We start from the raw sequence: 16,754 nt of genomic DNA on the forward strand, positions 1-16,754 counted from the left end.
TCCGAGGTTTTTTCTTTTTTTTCTTGTTTTTCTGTTTAGCGGAGGCCGTCTCAAACAGGTTTTCCAAGTCCGTTAAATTGTCCCCGTTTTCCTCCGCTAAATTCTCTTGTTCATCGACAATTTCCTCTTGTAAATCGTCGTCACGATTTGCATAACCGACAGCTCCTTCTTCTAGCTCTCTTTTTGGCGTGAAAAATTTGTTTTGCAAATGATTTGCAAGAACTTCGGCTTGCCGTTTCACCATATCTCCAACATAAGTCGGCCCAAATTGTTGGTAAAAATCTTCTGGTGTTGGTGTCCCCGCAGTCGTTTCGCTTTTTAAAACCTTTTGCCGAGGCTCGGCTCGTTTAGGCGTAGTAAAAGAACTGCCCGAAGCGCTTGTTGTCGGTGATGACGTGGCATAGCTCGGCCATGACAATTGTTTTTTTCGCGGGGGCATTTTAGGGGTGACCGGTAATGGCGGCGTGGGGACATTAGACATTGCCTGTGTTACGACCTCAAATTTAGGTAAAGGAATTTGTTTCTCAATACTTAAATATTTCTTAAAAGCGTCTAAATATTTATATAATTTATCGTAGGCATTCAATGGCGATTTTAAAATATCCTCAATCTCTCGGTCCAAAGCAGAGTGCTCTTGGGCAGCTGTTGAAGTTACTGCGCTAGCGGGCACAAGAACCATTTGTTTCATAGTTTAGCAGCTATGGCTTGGACAATCGAAGGCAAGATTGCGGCAAGCAACGTCGTAAGAAAACCACCAGATTGCTGCAACAACAGCTTTTTTTTGCTTTTCTGCGACAAGGTACTTGATCCGAGTTGTCTAATAATTTTCTTGTACTTTGCTAGCTTTTTCTTACGGTCTTTACTCAAATAAATACCTCCGCCCTTTAAATTCTTACAAATTGTCTGAATGCTCTTTAATTGAGGCGCGCTACTATTGTTTAAGAGGGTTCGCCGTTGTTTACAGCTAGTTTGACGCAAACTCTGTAAATAAGGAACAAATTTGGCAAACTTGGTCGAGGGACGCGCTACGACGAGCCGGGAGCGTTTTGCTGATCGACGTTTAACGCGTGGGGCCATTATTCAAATGACAATTAAATTTAATCGACATAGACATACATAGGTGATTCGTGAGGTAGAACTCGCGACCTTAATCGTAAATTTTCCGGAGTTTCTTGTTTTAAATCAATTAACAAATAGCTATAGGGTTCTCTAGTGGCTAGTCTGTACGCCTCCGTAATACGCTTCGGGTTATCTGGACTTATTTGTTGCGCCAAATATCTAATAGAGGCGACATCTCGAGGATTTTTCATTATTATAAAATAGGAAGAGTTTTGAGAAATTATCCGCGATTGGCTACCCTTGGGAAACAGTTGTTGAGTAATAATAATAACCGTATACCCTAAATGATGCGACGTCACGCACACTAAATCGGCAATATGAGCTTGTTTAAATAATTGGCTAGCTAAGTCGTCTAGTATCAAGTAGGAGTCGCGATGAGTCTCCCAAAAATCCGGATCCGCCGTTGGCAAGCCTTGAATAAATTGAATTCCCGGAATCAATTGTTTCAATTTTTCATAGTTTGGCTGCCAGGCGGCGTAGCAATAAATAACCTTTTTATGCGGTGGGTCAAACATAAGCTGATGATTTTGCAATAAGTTACTTAAAAGAAAACTCTTCCCCGCTTGCGTTGGCCCCACGATTAGAAACTGGGCGGGTGTTTGGAACTTTAAAGAATGCGAGACTGACTCGGTTGGATTCATCTTGATTAATAAACATTTTTATTTTAATTGACAGTTTATATATATATAATCAAAAATACAATTAACCCAAAACCCAAAGACCCTTAATAAACACAAATTAAAAAATATTTAAACAATATAAACGAAACCCTTTTACCCAAAAAAAAAAATCCCCTATGAAGTAATTGTTTTTTTAAAAAGTTTCTCTTCTAATTCCAGACAACGCTGGCGGAAGCGTTGAACGTTGAGGAGGTTAAAGTTGACGCGAGACTCGGAGGGTAGTTGGTACACACGCACTACAGAAGAAAACACGACGGATTTATGCGCACGCGCACTTTTTCGTTTCCCGACCGCTCTTTGTTGATGGCTGGGCATGTTTGGATTAGAGGCTCGCAAACATCCTCGCCCTCGCTGGTCGGGAATTCGGGAAACCCCTGACGCAGTGGTTTGTTGTTGCACGGTTTTTTGGAAACCATCGGACACGATGGGCTGTGTTTCCGATGTTCCCTCGATGGATGGTCCGTGCAACGCCACTGGTACAAGGCGATGCCGCAAAAGGCGCAGCGCGTCGTCTGTGTTTCTACATCTGCAAGATAGAAACCGTCTTTGGCCAGGGCTTCGATAGGAACGCAAGATTCCCACAAGCCCTCAAAAGTATGTCTTCGCCTAGCCTCGTAATTCATGCGAGAGAGATGTTGAAGCGGGTGTTGCCTCTTTGAAACCGTAGGGTCGACTGGTTGTCAAATCGGCGTTCAACAATCTCTTATTCGAGGTTTGGCGAAATCTTTTGGTAATTTTAACGGCCTCTAGCTGCAGCTTGTATTTATCCCGTTTAAAATTAAAAGGGACATTGACTGTAACTTCCTTTTCCGGATTCATCGCTACACTTTCAAAGGTTTCAAAGTCAAGTTTTTCAAGATTTTCTCGATTTAACGTCAACCCTTTAATTTTCTTGACTTCTTTTCCTTTGCTAGTGCGAAACGAGTAACTTTTGGCACCGGTACTACAAAAGGAAGTTATATAATCACCGCCGAGTTCATCCGCCCAGCAACCAATATGATTGCCAGTTGGAATGTCAAACTTTCCCGGTAGATGGCGGTAGATTATCGAGTCGGTGTCACAATACAAGGCTGCGCGGTCTAATTGAAGCAGCATCTTGTTCAATTCGAGTCGCCCGTAGCAAGAAACAAAGCTCCCCACAATGGCCGACCCCAGTTTGTAGTCCGAAACGTAATCGCTTTTGGCTTTGTACGATAAAAGAGCGATCGACTCCGTAACTGGCCGTAAGTCGACTAATTCCAGAGTGTAATCGCTCGCGTATCGTATCAATTCGTAATAATTGTTGATAAAGATGCTGCGAATCTTTCCCGTATTCAGAGCCATGCGACCCCAAAGAGAATTTAAATTAATTTTAGCGATATTACGCAGTGAAGGATTTGATTGAATATCCGCCACGGTCAGAGAAAGCTTTTCATTCTTGTTTATATCAGCGATATACGCCTCTTTTTGCAGAGGCGTTTGCGCGTGAGCGGGAAATCCGGAATTCTTCACTTTTAGGGCGATAAAATCAGTCATGTACTGGGCAAAGAAATATTCCGTTTTTGGATAATGGTACACCTCGAATATATCGAGGAGTTTATATCCATGCTCCATAGCGGCATAGACTTCAACCGTTGGCCAGACTGATTCGAAAGCCCTTTCGTTGACAGTGTGATCGCAGATTTCCGCTCGCAATTCTAGACACGTGCGACAGAGGGCGTAGGCTAATTTACCACCGCTGCGGAAGGGAATTAAGGGGATGTGGAGATCTTGAGGGGGAAGCAGACGACAACTCATAACGCCAAAATACCACCCTGGCGATTTGTCAAAATCTCTGCTATAGATTATGGGGTGGCCGCTAGGGTACGGACAATCGCGACAAACTTTCGGGTACAAAGAAATAATATCCTTGTAGAAAATTTTCTCCTCACCTTGCACGTGGCAGTTAAGAACAAAATTTTCCGTCCGTCCCCCATAGAGAGCGCTACGGGCTGATATTTGAGGTCGAAAAGTTAAACTTTTGCAGAAAGCCTTTGCTTCGGCGTTTTCTTTTAAAAGCTTAGCAAATTGACACTCAAAGATCGAGGTATATTCATACCCGACCATCTTCTCTTTAATAAACAGCTCTCTATCTAAAGTTCGCTCGTACAGAAATCTGTTGCTGGCTTTGAGTTGGGTATTGTAGGCATTAAGTTTTTGGCATGGACAACCGTGAAAGTAGCAACCGTGGAAATCGTAGATTTTGGGAGGAGTTTCGCTATAGCCGTCGACTAAATAGCGACCCACGCGGTACTCGCCCCCGTAGCTTAAAGCAGTGCGCAATTTTATATTTTCAGTTTTCTCCACCCAAGCGAGATATTTTAAGCTAATTTGACTGTGATTAAATTTTGCGTTATAGCCGTTAGAAGGAACAATACCCATGCTGTAAGGTTTATAGTAATTGTTAAGATAAATAGTGGTTAGAGCACCCGCCAAAGTAATATTTTTTAAGCAGAAAGGGTCTAATTTGGTTAGATCTACGTAAATTTTTCTAAAAGCTTCGACGCCTTGTCTTAGGACTTTGACGTCTTGAATGCAATATTTAATAAGCTCCTCTTTGATGTTGTAAATAGATCCTTCCATTGACGCGTACCAAGTTTGAAAATCTCGATAATCATTGGCTTTCATTTGAGCTACGTTAAAGTACGAAGCTTCAGGGATGACGCCAATGTAATTAAGATTTTCTTCGGTATGAAAATCAAATGGAAAGAATCCTTTCGCCACATCGCCGAGGCTAAACATGCTGGTGAAATTACGCAGAGGTTGACTAATGTAATTAAAGCTATCGAGGAATCTAATTTGCGGTCCCTCGAGATGAATCATGAGAATTTTACTGCCGTCAAAAATAACGGCAGGGGTGACGTGTCTATAAACTAAAGCGTTAAGAATTAAGAAGTTATCAAAAGCTTTCGCGTAATGAGCTACGACTTGAGTGTTAGTAAAGCGCGGTTGGTACGTTTTACGTTTCTGTCCAGTCAAAACTACCTGCTCGACGCTAAATAAATAATTTAAAAATTGCTCGACGCAATTGGCGCCGTAAAAAATTTTGGTTTCAAAGCCAGCTTCAGTCTCTACGTCGCAAACTAGTAAAATGGGGACGTGGATATTATTTCTAAGAATAGTCTCAATGTCGTAATAAATAAACCGCGAGGCTTTCATTTTGGTTTCCAAAGGCATAACAAAATGTTCACCTGGCGGATGAACTATTTTACACTGAGAGCATTCGGGATTGCAGTCGTGGTCGTCACCCATAAGTCGCCCACATTCTAAACATCGTTTTTGGCTCGCGCAGGTGCCATTAAGTAAATGAGTTTCGTAGCAGGGGCCCGGGAAAAAGTAGCGGTGGCATTCGTCGCAACGTTTTAAAACGTCCTCGTTGGTTAAATGAAAAGCTTCTCCTTGACACCGAAAACATATATAAGCTTTTGTATCCTCGGGGCATTTATGCTCTTTTAACAATTCACGTTTGTAAAATGATTTCAAGCATAAATTGCAAGAGGTAACACCGCCCATCATGCCGTGCCAAGTTTTCGCGGGGTGGATATGGTCGCCAATTTTTAATAAATAGATAAATTTAGGAGCTTGGGGGCCTTTGAAAAATATGGTAAAATTATTCGCAGCATCAACGATTACGATTCGATAATGGGGAACTAAATAATTTTGAAATTTTTGAATATCTTCTAGAGTAACGAAACCTTCGGGGACTCCGGCTTTTCGGTGCAAGATTTTTGCAATATTGCCCACGAGGGTGCTATTGCGTTTCAGTTTGTCAAAATTGTTCTGGTTAAAGGGAGGACCTTGCTTATTTTGTTGATAAAAATTGCGATCGGCCATCTCTTTACCCAGAACTAAACTCCGAGCAAAACAGAGATTATCATTATTTTCCATAAAAATAAATTGGTTATTTTGTTTAACGAAATAATCCAAATTAACCAAAGTTCTATTTTTTATGGATTTATAATAAGTCCCTATATTTGCATCGAGGTTTAGAAAAATTATATCAAACTGAAAATCTTCCCCATTAAAGACAAAGTCCCGACTAGATTGCGTTACTCTATAGATGGTGCGCATAATTCGCTTACTGGTGAATTTGTCAATTTTTATAAATTTAATATTAACAGGGGTCGTCAATCCGGGGGAGCTTAAAACAAATCGAACCCGATTATACCCGGGATTCTCGGTTACTAATTTGCGTATAACGTCGTCGAGAATTTTTCGAAAAATTCGAAAAAAATCTCGCGTTGGAATGTCTTCCAGATTTTTGAAAGCTATACGCAAATCGATTTGTTTACAATGCCACTTGCGACTCGTTTTGTCAATCTGTCGCTCAATTGTGTAGTACCGGTTTACCTGTGCGTGTTCCTCTCCTCCACTACCCTCCGAGTCGCTACCGCTGCCGCTGCTCGAACTCATTTTTTGAATCTCTATCAGAAATAATAAAAATTGGAACAAAATTTTTGGTTTGTAAATTTATTGTTAAATAGATACGTACTTTGCTTGGCGGCTGCTGAGCGGCTTCTGCGTCGTTCTTCACGTCGTCCACCAAGCGATGGAAAGCGTTAAGAAGTTTGATGGCGTCTTTGTTTTTAGCGTCAACGACTCTTTTTAGCCGCTTATGTCTACACTCCCACAGTTTGTCCGCCTGGGCGTCTTTTATGTCTTTAAATTTATATATACTGATATCTATGTAGAAATCCCCTTTTCGCGGGGGGATTTTAGTTTCGAAATATTGCCCGTCGCTTCTCAAGCGATAGGACCCCTCAACCCCGTTGACGCCGACAACGTGTTTCTGCAACACGTCCTGGACAAACTCCTCGTCGTCAGAATCGAGGAGGATCTCAACGGGGTCGGGTTTTACAAATTGACTCAGCGTTCGTTGACCGTTGCTGGATCCTTGTCGATTATTAGGAGAAGAAGGTGGAGATTCAAACATAGATTGAGACTCTTGGTACTTGTTCATGGCTGGATCGATTGTGAAAATCCAATACCCATGCTCGAGCTTTTATACCCAAAATCTCAGGGCCATTTTTTTTTAGAATACAGGCTTAGACATGGTTTTTTTTATTAAGAATTTAAAAAATATAATTATGTCTGATACGCTATTTTTAATTTGACCTAAAAAACATTTTTTTACTGTGGAGTTGGTACTAAAGATTATAGAAGACATTAGGATATCTATCTATATAAAAAATAACCTCTCTAGTTTAATATTAATATACATTTATTTAAATTTAAATCATGTTAAAAAACAATTTCCGTCCCTCCCAAAGTAATTAGTTTTAACCTTCACTAATAAATTGTTTTTCTTATATAAAGCGATCTCGTGAGAATTATTCAAATTATTCGAAACACGCCTAAACAAGTTTTTGCATACGAATAATATTTGTCCCCTTAGGCATTTATCAAAGTAACTTCTTTTTAACCTTCGCTAAAGGGTTTTTTTTTATATAACACGATCTCGTTTGAATTATTTAAAACACACCTAGACAACTTTTTTGCATACGAAAAAAAACTTAGACCTCGGAGAGATTTTGTAATTTTATACCTATATATCTAATTAACTTTTTGGCTATTTATTAAATTTTAAAAATCTTGAAAGTATTGGCTAGACACTATTAGATTTGACCTCGCTAATTTTGTATATAAGCCCCGTGTTTCAAAATGAAAGTTATCAGTTGTTTAACTTCTGTTTCTGAAACACCAGTCCCAAAAACTTTAAGATGTCTTTCTCTACCGCTCCTCGTTTGCCCTGCCTGCCCGTGATTAAAATCCATCCGGCAGCGCTTACTCCCCGTCGTGCCACCCCCCAGTCGGCCGGACTGGACTTATATTGTCCAGTGGATACCGTAATCGACCCTCACGGTATCAAAATCGTGTCGACTGGGTTAGGCGTGATGCTGCCCGAGAACAGCTACGGCCGCCTTGTTGGCCGTAGCAGCTTAACAGCCCAAGGGCTGTTTGTCGCCGAGGGGACGATAGGTATGTTTATTAGTTATTTTATAGTGCGTAAAAGTATAATAATTCTTAACACTAATAGACGCCGACTATCGGGGACCCATAAAAGTCGTCGTCGCAAATGTCGGGGAAACCCCCTACGTTGTCAAGCGGGGTGATCGTTTCGCCCAATTGATCGTGACGCCGGTTATATTGCTAAGACCGGTGGAAACGGCGGTAAATATTTTCAATTTTTTAATTTAAGTTTTAACATGTGACACATTTTTTAATTTAGAATTCAACTTGTAACATGTTTTTATGTTGTTTCTAGACTTTGACCCCGACGGCACGCGGCAGTGGGGGGTTTGGGTCGACCGGTGTTTAATCTTTTTAAATGGTGGTGGGTTTTTCATATAAATATTTGTTATTGTATATATTATATTGTTTGTTATTAAAAAATCTTTATTTCTATATTTGTTATTCTTGTCAGACTTATAATTATAGGCTTATTTTCTAACTCCACCTTAATTAACCTATCCAATGATATTATCTCTTTACTTACGCTCCGCCTAATGTGACAAATAGGATCCAATTAAAACTGCCTCTTACCTCTCTAGTTTGTTACATATAGCACGTACTAGCAATTTAAATATCATTTGCTATCATAGCCCTCGCAATATGTTGTGCCTCATTTTCTTTTTTGTTTACGGGTTAATAGTCAACGTTTTGTTAACTCTTTACGAAATTGAACGGCGAAACAGAAAACAATTAGAAAATAAGCCCAAACGTCCCTCCGCCGATTGCACTTCCGAGTCAAATAACGATACAGGGTCAACGTGAAAAATGAACTCTTTAAAACATGTTTGTTTATCCTTGTTGGTTGTTGATTATTTTGTAATATATATTCTGTATTTATTTATCACCCATATCTGTACATCTTATAAAAAGTAAATATTTGATGTCTTAAAATCTGTGTTTTTATTAACTTTAGGCTTACAGAGAAAAAAGGGTAACACCCAATGTTAGCAAGCCAGGGATGACGTCAAGGTTGACTATAGTTTTAGTTTTAGTTTAAGTTAAGAAGATGATGTCATGGGAGGGATGAAACTAACAGCTCGGGCTAGTCTAGACTTGTCTGAAAAGTTTGGTTTGAGTCTGGTGGATGGGGAGAGGGCGGCCATCTTGGGGTGGCGGCCATCTTGGATCTCTGCGAATCTAGGTAGTCCCTACTACTAACTCGGGTTTGAACCAAGGACCTCTCGATCAGCAGTCGAATGCTCTACCACTGAGCTATTCCCCTTGCTCCTGGCCGTAATGTCGTTTTAAATAAAATAAACTGAATGATCCGTGCTGTTACAGGGGGAACTCGGGTTTGAACCAAGGACCTTTCGATCTGCAGTCGAATGCGAGCTATCCCTCCTTGTTCCTAGCCGTAATGTCTGTTAAACTAAAATAAAAGGAATGGTCAGTGCTGTTACAGGGGGAACTCGGGTTTGAACCAAGGACCTCTCGATCTACAGTCGAATGCGAGTTATCCCTCCTTGTTCCTAGCCGTAATGTCGATTTAACTAAAATAAAGGGAATAATCCGTGCTGTTACAGGGGGAACTCGGGTTTGAACCAAGGATCTCTCGTTCTGTAGTCGAATGCTCTACCACTGAGCTATCCCCCTTGTTCATAGTCGTAATGTCGATTTAAATAAAATAAACGGAATGATCCGTGCTGTTACAGGGGGAACTCGGGTTTGAACCAAGGATCTCTCGATCTGCAGTCGAATGCTCTACCACTGAGCTCTTCCCCCTTGTTCAGAGCCGTAATGTCGATTTAACTAAAATAAATGGAATGATCCGTGCTGTTACAGGGGGAACTCGGGTTTGAACCAAGGACCTCTCAATCTGCAGTCGAATGCGAGTTATCCCTCCTTGTTCCTAGCCGTAATGTCGATTTAACTAAAATAATTGGAATGATCCGTGCTGTTACAGGGGGAACTCGGGTTTGAACCAAGGACCTTTCGATCTGCAGTCGAATGCGAGCTATCCCTCCTTGTTCCTAACCGTAATGTCGATTTAACTAAAATAAACGGAATGATCCGTGCTGTTACAGGGGGAACTCGGGTTTGAACCAAGGACCTCTCGATCTGCAGTCGAATGCTCTACCACTGAGCTATTCCCCTTGCTCCTGGCCGTAATGTCGTTTTAAATAAAATAAACTGAATGATCCGTGCTGTTACAGGGGGAACTCGGGTTTGAACCAAGGACCTTTCGATCTGCAGTCGAATGCGAGCTATCCCTCCTTGTTTCTAGCCGTAATGTCTGTTTAACTAAAATAGAAGGAATGATCAGTGCTGTTACAGGGGGAACTCGGGTTTGAACCAAGGACCTCTCGATCTACAGTCGAATGCGAGTTATCCCTCCTTGTTCCTAGCCGTAATGTCGATTTAACTAAAATAAAGGGAATAATCCGTGCTGTTACAGGGGGTACTCGGGTTTGAACCAAGGACCTCTCGATCTGCAGTCGAATGCTCTACCACTGAGCTATTCCCCCTTGTTCAAGGCCGTAATGTCGATTTAACTAAAATAAACGGATGGATCCGTGCTGTTACAGGGGGAAGTCGGGTTTGAACCAAGGACCTCTCGATCTGCAGTCGAATGCTCTACCACTAAGCTATTCCCCCTTGTTCAAGGCCGTAATGTCGATTTAACTAACATAAACGGAATGATCCGTGCTGTTACAGGGGGAACTCGGGTTTGAACCAAGGACCTCTCGATCTGCAGTCGAATGCTCTACCACTGAGCTATTCCCCCTTGTTCAAGGCCGTAATGTCGATTTAACTAAAATAAACGGAATGATCCGTGCTGTTACAGGGGGAACTCGGGTTTGAACCAAGGACCTCTCGATCTGCAGTCGAACGCTCTACCACTGAGCTATTCCCCCTTGTTCAAGGCCGTAATGTCGATTTAACTAAAATAAACGGAATGATCCGTGCTGTTACAGGGGGAACTCGGGTTTGAACCAAGGACCTCTCGATCTGCAGTCGAACGCTCTACCACTGAGCTATTCCCCCTTGTTCAAGGCCGTAATGTCGATTTAACTAAAATAAAAGGAATGATCCGTGCTGTTACAGGGGGAACTCGGGTTTGAACCAAGGACCTCTCGATCTGCAGTCGAATGCTCTACCACTGAGCTATTCCCCTTGCTCCTGGCGGTAATGTCGTTTTAAATAAAATAAACTGAATGATCCGTGCTGTTACAAGGGGAACTCGGGTTTGAACCAAGGACCTTTCGATCTGCAGTCGAATGCGAGCTATCCCTCCTTGTTCCTAGCCGTAATGTCTGTTAAACTAAAATAAAAGGAATGATCAGTGCTGTTACAGGGGGAACTCGGGTTTGAACCAAGGACCTCTCGATCTGCAGTCGAATGCTCTACCACTGAGCTATTCCCCTTGTTCAAGGCCGTAATGTTGATTTAACTAAAATAAACGGAATGATCCGTGCTGTTACAGGGGGAACTCGGGTTTGAACCAAGGACCTCTCGAACTGCAGTCGAATGCTCTACCACTGAGCTATTCCCCTTGTTCATAGCCGTAATGTCGTTCTAAATAAAATAAACTGAATGATCCGTGCTGTTACAGGGGGAACTCGGGTTTCAAACAAGGACCTTTCGATCTGCAGTCGAATGCGAGTTATCCCTCCTTGTTCCTAGCCGTAATGTCGATTTAACTAAAATAAATGGAATGATCCGTGCTGTTACAGGGGGAACTCGGGTTTAAACCCAGAACCTCTCGATCTGCAGTCGAATGCGAGCTATCCCTCCTTGTTCCTAGCCGTAATGTCGATTTAACTAAAATAAACGGAATAATCCGTGCTGTTACAGGGTGAACTCGGGTTTGAACCAAGGACCTCTCGATGTGCAGTCGAATGCTCTACCACTGAGCTATTCCCCCTTGTTCAAGGCCGTAATGTCGATTTACCTAAAATAAACGGAATGATCCGTGCTGTTACAGGGGGAACTCGGGTTTGAACCAAGGACCTTTCGATCTGCAGTCGAATGCGAGCTATCCCTCCTTGTTCCTAGCCGTAATGTCGATTTAACTAAAATAAAAGGAATGATCAGTGCTGTTACAGGGGGAACTCGGGTTTGAACCAAGGATCTCTCGTTCTGTAGCCGAATGCTCTACCACTGAGCTATCCCCCTTGTTCATAGTCGTAATGTCGATTTAAATAAAATAAACGGAATGATCCGTGCTGTTACAGGGGGAACTCGGGTTTGAACCAAGGATCTCTCGATCTGCAGTCGAATGCTCTACCACTGAGCTCTTCCCCCTTGTTCAGAGCCGTAATGTCGATTTAACTAAAATAAACGGAATGATCCGTGCTGTTACAGGGGGAACTCGGGTTTGAACCAAGGACCTCTCGATCTGCAGTCGAATGCTCTACCACTGAGCTATTCCCCTTGCTCCTGGCCGTAATGTCGTTTTAAATAAAATAAACTGAATGATCCGTGCTGTTACAGGGGGAACTCGGGTTTGAACCAAGGACCTTTCGATCTGCAGTCGAATGCGAGCTATCCCTCCTTGTTTCTAGCCGTAATGTCTGTTTAACTAAAATAGAAGGAATGATCAGTGCTGTTACAGGGGGAACTCGGGTTTGAACCAAGGACCTCTCGATCTACAGTCGAATGCGAGTTATCCCTCCTTGTTCCTAGCCGTAATGTCGATTTAACTAAAATAAAGGGAATAATCCGTGCTGTTACAGGGGGTACTCGGGTTTGAACCAAGGACCTCTCGATCTGCAGTCGAATGCTCTACCACTGAGCTATTCCCCCTTGTTCAAGGCCGTAATGTCGATTTAACTAAAATAAACGGATGGATCCGTGCTGTTACAGGGGGAAGTCGGGTTTGAACCAAGGACCTCTCGATCTGCAGTCGAATGCTCTACCACTAAGCTATTCCCCCTTGTTCAAGGCCGTAATGTCGATTTAACTAACATAAACGGAATGATCCGTGCTGTTACAGGGGGAACTCGGGTTTGAACCAAGGACCTCTCGATCTGCAGTCGAATGCTCTACCACTGAGCTATTCCCCCTTGTTCAAGGCCGTAATGTCGATTTAACTAAAATAAACGGAATGATCCGTGCTGTTACAGGGGGAACTCGGGTTTGAACCAAGGACCTCTCGATCTGCAGTCGAACGCTCTACCACTGAGCTATTCCCCCTTGTTCAAGGCCGTAATGTCGATTTAACTAAAATAAACGGAATGATCCGTGCTGTTACAGGGGGAACTCGGGTTTGAACCAAGGACCTCTCGATCTGCAGTCGAACGCTCTACCACTGAGCTATTCCCCCTTGTTCAAGGCCGTAATGTCGATTTAACTAAAATAAAAGGAATGATCCGTGCTGTTACAGGGGGAACTCGGGTTTGAACCAAGGACCTCTCGATCTGCAGTCGAATGCTCTACCACTGAGCTATTCCCCTTGCTCCTGGCGGTAATGTCGTTTTAAATAAAATAAACTGAATGATCCGTGCTGTTACAAGGGGAACTCGGGTTTGAACCAAGGACCTTTCGATCTGCAGTCGAATGCGAGCTATCCCTCCTTGTTCCTAGCCGTAATGTCTGTTAAACTAAAATAAAAGGAATGATCAGTGCTGTTACAGGGGGAACTCGGGTTTGAACCAAGGACCTCTCGATCTGCAGTCGAATGCTCTACCACTGAGCTATTCCCCTTGTTCAAGGCCGTAATGTTGATTTAACTAAAATAAACGGAATGATCCGTGCTGTTACAGGGGGAACTCGGGTTTGAACCAAGGACCTCTCGAACTGCAGTCGAATGCTCTACCACTGAGCTATTCCCCTTGTTCATAGCCGTAATGTCGTTCTAAATAAAATAAACTGAATGATCCGTGCTGTTACAGGGGGAACTCGGGTTTCAAACAAGGACCTTTCGATCTGCAGTCGAATGCGAGTTATCCCTCCTTGTTCCTAGCCGTAATGTCGATTTAACTAAAATAAATGGAATGATCCGTGCTGTTACAGGGGGAACTCGGGTTTAAACCCAGAACCTCTCGATCTGCAGTCGAATGCGAGCTATCCCTCCTTGTTCCTAGCCGTAATGTCGATTTAACTAAAATAAACGGAATAATCCGTGCTGTTACAGGGTGAACTCGGGTTTGAACCAAGGACCTCTCGATGTGCAGTCGAATGCTCTACCACTGAGCTATTCCCCCTTGTTCAAGGCCGTAATGTCGATTTACCTAAAATAAACGGAATGATCCGTGCTGTTACAGGGGGAACTCGGGTTTGAACCAAGGACCTTTCGATCTGCAGTCGAATGCGAGCTATCCCTCCTTGTTCCTAGCCGTAATGTCGATTTAACTAAAATAAAAGGAATGATCAGTGCTGTTACAGGGGGAACTCGGGTTTGAACCAAGGATCTCTCGTTCTGTAGCCGAATGCTCTACCACTGAGCTATCCCCCTTGTTCATAGTCGTAATGTCGATTTAAATAAAATAAACGGAATGATCCGTGCTGTTACAGGGGGAACTCGGGTTTGAACCAAGGATCTCTCGATCTGCAGTCGAATGCTCTACCACTGAGCTCTTCCCCCTTGTTCAGAGCCGTAATGTCGATTTAACTAAAATAAACGGAATGATCCGTGCTGTTACAGGGGGAACTCGGGTTTGAACCAAGGACCTCTCGATCTGCAGTCGAATGCGAGTTATCCCTCCTTGTTCCTAGCCGTAATGTCGATTTAACTAAAATAAACGGAATGATCAGTGCTGTTACAGGGGGAACTCCGGTTTGAACCAAGGACCTTTCGATCTGCAGTCGAATGCGAGTTGTCCCTCCTTGTTCCTAGCCGTAATGTCGATTTAACTAAAATAATTGGAATGATCCGTGCTGTTACAGGGGGAACTCGGGTTTGAACCAAGGACCTCTCGATCTGCAGTCGAATGCGAGTTATCCCTCCTTGTTCCTAGCCGTAATGTCGATTTAACTAAAATAATGGGAATAATCCGTGCTGTTACAGGGGGAACTCGGGTTTGAACCAAGGACCTCTCGATCTCAGTCTAATGCGAGTTATCCCTCCTTGTTCCTAGCCGTAATGTCGATTTAACTAAAATAAAGGGAATAATCCGTGCTGTTACAGGGGGAACTCGGGTTTGAACCAAGGACCTCTCGATCTGCAGTCGAATGCGAGTTATCCCTCCTTGTTCCTAGCCGTAATGTTGATTTAACTAAAATAAAGGGAATAATCCGTGCTGTTACAGGGGGAACTCGGGTTTGAACCAAGGACCTCTCGATCTGCAGTCGAATGCGAGTTATCCCTCCTTGTTCCTAGCCGTAATGTCGATTTAACTAAAATAAAGGGAATAATCCGTGCTGTTACAGGGGGAACTCGGGTTTGAACCAAGGACCTTTCGATCTGCAGTCGAATGCGAGCTATCCCTCCTTGTTCCTAACCGTAATGTCGATTTAACTAAAATAAACGGAATGATCCGTGCTGTTACAGGGGGAACTCGGGTTTGAACCAAGGACCTCTCGATCTGCAGTCGAACGCTCTACCACTGAGCTATTCCCCCTTGTTCAAGGCCGTAATGTCGATTTAACTAAAATAAACGGAATGATCCGTGCTGTTACAGGGGGAACTCGGGTTTGAACCAAGGACCTCTCGATCTGCAGTCGAATGCTCTACCACTGAGCTATTCCCCTTGCTCCTGGCCGTAATGTCGTTTTAAATAAAATAAACTGAATGATCCGTGCTGTTACAGGGGGAACTCGGGTTTGAACCAAGGACCTTTCGATCTGCAGTCGAATGCGAGCTATCCCTCCTTGTTCCTAGCCGTAATGTCTGTTAAACTAAAATAAAAGGAATGATCAGTGCTGTTACAGGTGGAACTCGGGTTTGAACCAAGGACCTCTCGATCTGCAGTCAAATGCTCTACCACTGAGCTATTCCCCCTTGTTCAAGGCCGTAATGTCGATTTAACTAAAATAAACGGAATGATCCGTGCTGTTACAGGGGGAAGTCGGGTTTGAACCAAGGACCTTTCGATCTGCAGTCGAATGCGAGCTATCCCTCCTTGTTCCTAGCCGTAATGTCTGTTAAACTAAAATAAAAGGAATGATCAGTGCTGTTACAGGGGGAACTCGGGTTTGAACCAAGGACCTCTCGATCTACAGTCGAATGCGAGTTATCCCTCCTTGTTCCTAGCCGTAATGTCGATTTAACTAAAATAAAGGGAATAATCCGTGCTGTTACAGGGGGTACTCGGGTTTGAACCAAGGACCTCTCGATCTGCAGTCGAATGCTCTACCACTGAGCTATTCCCCCTTGTTCAAGGCCGTAATGTCGATTTAACTAAAATAAACGGAATGATCCGTGCTGTTACAGGGGGAAGTCGGGTTTGAACCAAGGACCTCTCGATCTGCAGTCGAATGCTCTACCACTAAGCTATTCCCCCTTGTTCAAGGCCGTAATGTCGATTTAACTAAAATAAACGGAATGATCCGTGCTGTTACAGGGGGAACTCGGGTTTGAACCAAGGACCTCTCGATCTGCAGTCGAATGCTCTACCACTGAGCTATTCCCCCTTGTTCAAAGCCGTAATGTCGATTTAACTAAAATAAACGGAATGATCCGTGCTGTTACAGGGGGAACTCGGGTTTGAACCAAGGACCTCTCGATCTGCAGTCGAATGCGAGTTATCCCTCCTTGTTCCTAGCCGTAATGTCGATTTAACTAAAATAAAGGGAATAATCCGTGCTGTTACAGGGGGAACTCGGGTTTGAACCAAGGACCTCTCGATCTGCAGTCGAACGCTCTACCACTGAGCTATTCCCCCTTGTTCAAGGCCGTAATGTCGATTTAACTAAAATAAACGGAATGATCCGTGCTGTTACAGGGGGAACTCGGGTTTGAACCAAGGACCTCTCGATCTGCAGTCGAATGCTCTACCACTGAGCTATTCCCCTTGCTCCTGGTCGTAATGTCGTTTTAAATAA

At 43.2% G+C, this 16,754-nt stretch overlaps 1 protein-coding gene and 21 non-coding genes across 22 annotated transcripts; all 22 read right to left on the bottom strand.

Annotated features, from left to right (window-relative positions):
- Positions 1-1,002: 1,002 nt before the first annotated feature.
- Positions 1,003-6,222, bottom strand: LOC149589223 (uncharacterized). The gene is made up of 2 exons (XM_089861903.1): positions 6,168-6,222; positions 1,003-2,325 (listed from the first exon to the last, which is right to left on the bottom strand). Exon 2 carries the CDS (start codon positions 1,758-1,760, stop codon positions 1,098-1,100), a length of 663 nt encoding a protein of 220 aa, XP_089718029.1. The 5' UTR covers positions 1,761-2,325; positions 6,168-6,222; the 3' UTR covers positions 1,003-1,097.
- A 2,759-nt stretch (positions 6,223-8,981) lies between these two features.
- On the bottom strand, positions 8,982-9,047 carry TRNAS-GCU (transfer RNA serine (anticodon GCU)). The gene has a single exon. It is a non-coding gene; the product is annotated as a tRNA-Ser (tRNA).
- A 303-nt stretch (positions 9,048-9,350) lies between these two features.
- On the bottom strand, positions 9,351-9,422 carry TRNAC-ACA (transfer RNA cysteine (anticodon ACA)). Its single transcript has one exon. It is a non-coding gene; the product is annotated as a tRNA-Cys (tRNA).
- A 429-nt stretch (positions 9,423-9,851) lies between these two features.
- Positions 9,852-9,923, bottom strand: TRNAC-GCA (transfer RNA cysteine (anticodon GCA)). The gene has a single exon. It is a non-coding gene; the product is annotated as a tRNA-Cys (tRNA).
- A 559-nt stretch (positions 9,924-10,482) lies between these two features.
- On the bottom strand, positions 10,483-10,554 carry TRNAC-GCA (transfer RNA cysteine (anticodon GCA)). Its single transcript has one exon. It is a non-coding gene; the product is annotated as a tRNA-Cys (tRNA).
- Positions 10,555-10,612: 58 nt separating this feature from the next.
- TRNAC-GCA (transfer RNA cysteine (anticodon GCA)) lies at positions 10,613-10,684 on the bottom strand. Its single transcript has one exon. It is a non-coding gene; the product is annotated as a tRNA-Cys (tRNA).
- A 58-nt stretch (positions 10,685-10,742) lies between these two features.
- On the bottom strand, positions 10,743-10,814 carry TRNAC-GCA (transfer RNA cysteine (anticodon GCA)). Its single transcript has one exon. It is a non-coding gene; the product is annotated as a tRNA-Cys (tRNA).
- A 58-nt stretch (positions 10,815-10,872) lies between these two features.
- TRNAC-GCA (transfer RNA cysteine (anticodon GCA)) lies at positions 10,873-10,944 on the bottom strand. The gene has a single exon. It is a non-coding gene; the product is annotated as a tRNA-Cys (tRNA).
- A 178-nt stretch (positions 10,945-11,122) lies between these two features.
- TRNAC-GCA (transfer RNA cysteine (anticodon GCA)) lies at positions 11,123-11,194 on the bottom strand. The gene has a single exon. It is a non-coding gene; the product is annotated as a tRNA-Cys (tRNA).
- A 679-nt stretch (positions 11,195-11,873) lies between these two features.
- Positions 11,874-11,945, bottom strand: TRNAC-ACA (transfer RNA cysteine (anticodon ACA)). The gene has a single exon. It is a non-coding gene; the product is annotated as a tRNA-Cys (tRNA).
- A 187-nt stretch (positions 11,946-12,132) lies between these two features.
- TRNAC-GCA (transfer RNA cysteine (anticodon GCA)) lies at positions 12,133-12,204 on the bottom strand. The gene has a single exon. It is a non-coding gene; the product is annotated as a tRNA-Cys (tRNA).
- Positions 12,205-12,763: 559 nt separating this feature from the next.
- TRNAC-GCA (transfer RNA cysteine (anticodon GCA)) lies at positions 12,764-12,835 on the bottom strand. The gene has a single exon. It is a non-coding gene; the product is annotated as a tRNA-Cys (tRNA).
- A 58-nt stretch (positions 12,836-12,893) lies between these two features.
- TRNAC-GCA (transfer RNA cysteine (anticodon GCA)) lies at positions 12,894-12,965 on the bottom strand. Its single transcript has one exon. It is a non-coding gene; the product is annotated as a tRNA-Cys (tRNA).
- A 58-nt stretch (positions 12,966-13,023) lies between these two features.
- On the bottom strand, positions 13,024-13,095 carry TRNAC-GCA (transfer RNA cysteine (anticodon GCA)). The gene has a single exon. It is a non-coding gene; the product is annotated as a tRNA-Cys (tRNA).
- Positions 13,096-13,153: 58 nt separating this feature from the next.
- Positions 13,154-13,225, bottom strand: TRNAC-GCA (transfer RNA cysteine (anticodon GCA)). The gene has a single exon. It is a non-coding gene; the product is annotated as a tRNA-Cys (tRNA).
- A 178-nt stretch (positions 13,226-13,403) lies between these two features.
- On the bottom strand, positions 13,404-13,475 carry TRNAC-GCA (transfer RNA cysteine (anticodon GCA)). The gene has a single exon. It is a non-coding gene; the product is annotated as a tRNA-Cys (tRNA).
- Positions 13,476-14,154: 679 nt separating this feature from the next.
- TRNAC-ACA (transfer RNA cysteine (anticodon ACA)) lies at positions 14,155-14,226 on the bottom strand. Its single transcript has one exon. It is a non-coding gene; the product is annotated as a tRNA-Cys (tRNA).
- A 1,033-nt stretch (positions 14,227-15,259) lies between these two features.
- Positions 15,260-15,331, bottom strand: TRNAC-GCA (transfer RNA cysteine (anticodon GCA)). The gene has a single exon. It is a non-coding gene; the product is annotated as a tRNA-Cys (tRNA).
- A 58-nt stretch (positions 15,332-15,389) lies between these two features.
- TRNAC-GCA (transfer RNA cysteine (anticodon GCA)) lies at positions 15,390-15,461 on the bottom strand. The gene has a single exon. It is a non-coding gene; the product is annotated as a tRNA-Cys (tRNA).
- An 810-nt stretch (positions 15,462-16,271) lies between these two features.
- On the bottom strand, positions 16,272-16,343 carry TRNAC-GCA (transfer RNA cysteine (anticodon GCA)). Its single transcript has one exon. It is a non-coding gene; the product is annotated as a tRNA-Cys (tRNA).
- A 179-nt stretch (positions 16,344-16,522) lies between these two features.
- On the bottom strand, positions 16,523-16,594 carry TRNAC-GCA (transfer RNA cysteine (anticodon GCA)). Its single transcript has one exon. It is a non-coding gene; the product is annotated as a tRNA-Cys (tRNA).
- A 58-nt stretch (positions 16,595-16,652) lies between these two features.
- On the bottom strand, positions 16,653-16,724 carry TRNAC-GCA (transfer RNA cysteine (anticodon GCA)). Its single transcript has one exon. It is a non-coding gene; the product is annotated as a tRNA-Cys (tRNA).
- Between the last annotated feature and the right edge of the window lie 30 nt (positions 16,725-16,754).

This window comes from Phalangium opilio, unplaced genomic scaffold, assembly GCF_054372755.1.
Source record: "Phalangium opilio isolate 3A_F unplaced genomic scaffold, DU_Popi_V2 ptg000523l_1, whole genome shotgun sequence".
Lineage (NCBI taxonomy): Eukaryota > Metazoa > Arthropoda > Arachnida > Opiliones > Phalangiidae > Phalangium > Phalangium opilio.